At 44.2% G+C, this 6,097-nt stretch overlaps 1 protein-coding gene across 1 annotated transcript; it reads left to right on the forward strand.

The window, feature by feature from the left end:
- Positions 1-308: 308 nt before the first annotated feature.
- Positions 309-4,982, forward strand: LOC118422999 (shaker-related potassium channel tsha2-like; the record flags this gene model as incomplete). The annotated part of the gene is given in 2 exon segments (XM_035830893.1): positions 309-381; positions 3,733-4,982. Coding segments are annotated over 2 exon segments (1,323 nt in total), but the record flags the coding sequence as incomplete, so codon positions are not given.
- Between the last annotated feature and the right edge of the window lie 1,115 nt (positions 4,983-6,097).

The raw sequence follows: 6,097 nt of genomic DNA on the forward strand, positions 1-6,097 counted from the left end.
AGGGTCTGCATGGGGGTTTCGAAAACGCTTTGCGCCGAAATTCAGAAAGGAACTTTTTACGTATTACGCTTAAATAAAGGAAGACGATTACGTAAAATTTGGTCACCTCGCATACGAAACTACCTTCAGGAGAAGGGTATCCCTACAAATTAAGGGAAGTCAAAATAATCTTCCTGTGCCTCTCAGAAAAGCGGCATGCAGACCCTCATACCTGGCTGCCGACAAACACACGTACAGTGGTTTAAAGTGATTTGTTACCCAGAAACGCTCACGTTTGTAAGACAGCCGTGTGTTAGAACTCTGCCATAATGGAGACACCACGACGTCTTTGCGACTTAGTGGACCAGGACATCGTAGTAGACGAACAGAAAGACGATACAGGTAAGGTAACCTGACACTCAGCGTACCGTAGAATGGTTGGACTATCTACGGGGAAAGGGGAGCTTTCCGCCGCCGGGGTATTCTACAGCACACGGTAGTAGTTTTAAGCGGTAGGACTCTAATTGTCCAAAACTCCTACATCGTAAAATAAAATACCACCGGGTGCTAAAGATTACCCAGGCGGGGAAAAGCCTTTCCTGTCCCGAAGAAATCCAGGCTAATCCACGGTAGACTATATGCTAGGACACAGGTTAGTCTAAATCTAGGGAAGTGGCGCGATCTATTGTTTGTGAGTTCTCAGGGGTTTAATACATTAAATCGTGTGTACAGACGGTGAACTGATTTCACCGACCATTGACTACACACGTTAAAATCTGGGACTCGGGCAGTTAGTTCATGCTAATAGACAACTTAGCAAATTCTATTGAAACAGAAAACTAGCCCCCCTCTTAAAGCCTCTATCACAGTTAAAGCGAACGCCGGTCGAATTTTTAGACCGGCTGGAGCTCGCCGGATTTCAAAATCGCCCGAGCATCGACCGTATTTTTTGGGTGAAAATCTGCGCCGTCACAGATTGGACTCTTGGTGCTTGGTGTTTCATTTCGGAAATTTCAGTTTAAGTTATTGTCCTCTCTGCCTTTTTGGCACACAGCTGACATCACACGGAAGTTTAAATCCAACAGGATGAGCTGCTAAAAGTCGCCCGAATCTTAGCAATCACCAGCTCGTCGGCCGTACATGTACTTTTGCCGAAAATGTCCATTTTAAGCTCACCGACACTTAGGCCGAGCTCAGGTCTTGATTTGAGATTGGAGCTTGAAGAGACCGGTTCCGTGTCAAGGACAAACGTTTTAAGATGAAAACAATGATAGCAAGGTCATTTAATTGGTGTCATCTTTGTTGCTATGGTACCCACAAACATCTGGGGCTTTTCCCCCCACCTTTTCCGCTGAATTTGATGTGATTGGTAACCAAATTACTAACGCATGGTGTAAAGAGATACTACTGAAACTGACTGGACGACTATTGAAACGTTCACAAAGGTTTTTTTTTACCGTAGATGTAATCTGCTTGGTGTGTGTCATGCTTGCGACGCTTCGTGTCTTGCCCCACTGTTACGTGGCCCAGATATCCTACACAGTGTGTGAAAGTACAGATCAAGTTAATCGCGTTTTCCCTAGCAGCGTGCAAAATACCCACTTGCACACTTGCACATTGCAACCACTTTTTGCTTGGTGCAACTTACTTCTAAACTCAGGTTGCACAGGGTGCAACTTAGATTTTGAGCCCAGAACTCGTTTTGTTGTCAATTTACTTGGAAGAAATAAATGGACTGAGGCAGCTCCGTTTCATATCAGCCCAAAATGTCTATTATGTATGTATGTACAGTGTATGTATTGTACATTCAGTTGTGCAACCTATTTTTGCCCCAGGTTGCACACTTTGCAACCTGGCTCAGAAAAGTATTTTTGTACACTGCCTAGTATGGAGAATATCATATATTATTTTGGTGGTGTGTTCTTTTTCTTTCTTCTTTTCTGTCAGTAGCCATTCAGAGCTTAGATTTGAATGTTAGCTGCTATGACATATATTTCTTTACTCCCACTAAGTGCAATTGCAGTTATGTTAATGACCTGGTCAAAAACAATTAGATGTAGTTTTCTACTCGCACACAATACCACAGCGTAAGCATAATGGTATGGTATTGTGTAGGAGAATCATACTAAAAGGCCTTGGGGAAAACATTCTGAATTTTCGAAAATGTTGCTTTTCTAGTTTCCGTAACTGTTTCATGGAGTCACAGGGAAGCAAGCTTAGAACCTGATCGTGAAAAACGTCCTTCGAGAAGCAAATAGTGTAAAATCATTGTCATTATACAAAATTGCAAATGATCCCTTTTTTTTCTATTTTGCTTTTGGACAGACAATGTGGCACTGCACTCAAACTGTACTTTTTTTGTAACTTATATTAACAGTGCCACACACACGGTACAGACAGAAGGTAAAGCTAGTTTTTTTACCTCCCTGACCGGTCAGGTACTAATTTTTACACCTGGAAACCGAGGAAGGTCGTAAAAAGTGCATTTTCCAACGTCGGGGGCACGGTGGGGATCGAACTCAGGACCTCTAGATTCAGAGCTGAACGCTCTACCAGTTACGCCACGCCCGACGCCAAAGTAATCCCTTTTCAAAAGAGCCACAGTGCCAGGTTCAAAATTTTCTGCGTCACGCACAGAATTGCACTTGAATTCCTGGCGGTAGGAAAAAATCAATAACAAGAGAAGGTCGAGTATTTTGTTCAAGTGTCCATCATATGTTCATTCGTCAATGAAGATTAGACATCCGGGTAATACGATACGCCAAAAAAAGAGTTATTCAACAACTTGACATGATTTTGGAAACAATTAGACGTTTTGTATAGTAGTACATTGTATAAAACCTACTCTGCAATAGATATGCTCAGAGTCACTGACGAAAGGTAGTGAACGCTATCTGAAACGTTAGCCTGGTTACCAAACCCCAGCCCGATCTCAAGTATCTATCGTGCAGGGGTCTTGCCGGATGGGATTGGAACTCTTCTCAATTTTGCCCCTTATAGTGGGCAAAAAAACTCCACCAATAGAAAAGCAGGGGATCAGCAGGAGGTAATTACACCCCTACCATGATTGGTTAAAGACCCCCAACTGTATTTTTTGAATCCATAACAGTGACCACTAAGTACCTGATTCGCTACTGTGATAGCCTGCTGACCAACTGTGGTGTGTTGTAGCTAGCTACCTGTGGTGAGAGTGGTCATCAATCCTAGGTTCTCCTCCCTCTGATCAAGGGCCTTCGAGAACCTTTCTACAGCCATCCTGCCAGACCCCAACATGAAAGATATCTGAGGTTGGGGTATGGTATCCAGGCTACCTGAAACGTCTGACCGTTTCCAAAAACATGCCCAGTAACTAGTTACTTGGTCTGTCTGTTTTCATTGAAAATTTATTTAGACACTGTGGTTAAATGCAGCCAAGAACTACAGTTGTATTTCAGTACCATTATTTGTGACATATGCACTTTAATGTTTGCCGACGAAGGGACTATCCAGTATAGTAATTTTTATTGTAAGTTAATTCCCGAGGGCTAATTGCAGGTACAAACAACACGTATGATTAAGAAAATTACAATGGTGCTAAGAACTATATTCTATGCTGTGCTACTTAAGTATACATGCTGATAGTTCTGTTAGGTTTGACTTCTTCTTCTTCTTAGGCAGTGGAAGAAGAATTTGCCCACTTCTCCTTCAAGAATGTGTGTTCTTTGACTTGATATTATTGTAATTTACTAACGACATGTTCTCTATTGTGTATAGCTCTACTTCTGCCCAAAACAACACCCGACGACTACGAAACAGTCCAAAGAAAAGACCGTCACATACGTCTCAATGTTAGCGGTATGATGTTTGAAACATGGGAGAGCACTCTACACCAGTACCCCGACACACTTTTGGGAGACCACGCCAGAAGGCAGAGATTCTACTGTCCCGAAACCGACGAATATTTCTTCGACCGCCACAGACCCAGTTTCGAGGCTATCTTCCGTTTCTACCAGAGAGGACTCAAAAGGAAATCTCAACATCAAGAAAACAGACTGGTTCGCCCTAAAAACGTGCCTGTCGAAATCTTCTACTTGGAGATGAAGTTTTTCGGCTTGGGGAGTGACGTCATCAAACAGTGTCTTGAGCATGACTACTACAGCGAGCCAGACGAGACAGAGGTGGAGTTGCCTGAACAAGATGTACAGCGGGCGATTTGGCTTCTCTTTGACTTTCCTGAAAGTTCTCCGTGGGCAAAATTTGTCGGGGTAATTTCTATCACGTTTATTATGATCTCCATTGCTGTTTTTTGCGCAGAAACTCTCCCAGAGTTTGCGCAATCGGTCCCAGAATTCTCACCCAACGGCACGATTTCAAACCATCTGAGCTTGCTCTACAACCAACCGCTCTTCCAAGCAGAAACGGCGTGTATCATCTGGTTCTGTTTCGAGCTCGTCATCCGTTTCTACGCGTGCCCCAACAAGTGTAGATTCTGGAAGGATCCGCTGAACATTTTCGACTTTCTCGCCATCGTGCCTTACTTCGTCGACGTTGTCATGGTCTTGGCAAACTATCATCCTTCGAAAACGTCCGTAATGATCACCTTCGTCCGATTGCTTCGACTTTTTCGGATTGTTCGTATCTTCAAACTTTCTCGTCACGTGAAGGGTTTACGTGTGTTGGGGAAGTCAATGGTCGACAGTATCGGTCCGTTTGCACTACTGGTATTCCTGATCATGATAGCAATGACCTTATTCGGAAGCTGTGTCTACTTCGCAGAATTAGAACACCCGGAAACGGACTGGGAGAGCATTCCGGCCACCTTCTGGTGGGTCATCATCACGATGACCACAGTGGGGTACGGTGACCACTTCCCACTGACCGCTGCAGGGAAACTAGTGGGCAGCGTCTGCGTGGTGTCCGGTATCCTGACCCTAGCGCTTCCAAGTCCCGCCATTGTCGCCAACTTTGACAAGAACAACAAGATGTCCAATAACGTTATATCAGAGGAGATATTGGAGAAAAGGTTGAAGTCAGGCAGGGGTAGAATAAATAGGAGGACACCAGGGAGTTTGATAAATCGGTTTCGGGAATCAGTAGGTAAAAAGAAGATCTATAACAGGGTGAGAAAATCGGAAGAACAACACGAGAATGACGTCGTTTAGGCTAACTTGTAACTCTCTCTTCTCCCTCTCTCACCCCCTTCTCCCTCTCAATGTCTTCCCCTCTCTCATCTCTTCCCTCTCTCACACACTTTGTCTTTCCATTCTCTTCCTCACTCTCTCTCCCCTCTCTGTCCGCATGCTATTCTAAGGTTAACGTCACATTTTCAAAACGAAAAATAGAAATGTATACGTAAATATATAATAAAGTTACACAAATGATGCCAACGACTATTCTCTTAACGTCTTGTGTAGTTTAGTGTCTTTATGCCATACTTTTCGCTTCCGAAAGCTGCCCGGCCGGGCCCCGGTTTGGAAATGTGACGTAGGCCTTAACGGACTAGTTGATAGAAAATACCAAAGGAAAGTAACTGATTTTCTAGTATATTAAGCAATGTGTAATAAGCAACAAGGGTAACTGTAGAAGGTGTCTGTAGAATGAAATTAACTTTTAACAGTGTATTTTCCCTAATCTGAAAGAGCTATAATAAGAACAGGCGTGGAAGTAGTATATGTAGTATAAATACAAAATGACACACTGGGTAAAATATATGTTTCATTGCTTTTTGTATGTTTATTGGAGCCGCGTTAGTGGGGCCGCATAGCACAGTGGCAGTGTATTCGGCCCGTGACCGAGAGGTCGCCGGTTCGAATCCGCCTGTCGTGTTGCCGGTCTTGTGCCCTTGGGAAAGGCACTTTACACGACTTTCCTCACTTTACTCAAGTGAAAAATGAGTCGTCCCTCGGATAGGACGTTAAATGGAGGTCCCGTGTATGGGGAGAGTCACACCCCATGCACGTTAAAGAACCCCCACACGTGCGATGGTGCGGTGTGTGGCGCAAACCCTTCTGTCTGGAGTTGGTGATTCACTTCAAATCACCCGGTTGGAGACCTGGCAAACCTCCATACCGTATCAGCCACACGGTGATTTACATCATTCACCCGGACCGTCCGGACGGGAGACCTGGCGCATCCCCGT

Source organism: Branchiostoma floridae, chromosome 9 (genome assembly GCF_000003815.2).
Source record: "Branchiostoma floridae strain S238N-H82 chromosome 9, Bfl_VNyyK, whole genome shotgun sequence".
Lineage (NCBI taxonomy): Eukaryota > Metazoa > Chordata > Leptocardii > Amphioxiformes > Branchiostomatidae > Branchiostoma > Branchiostoma floridae.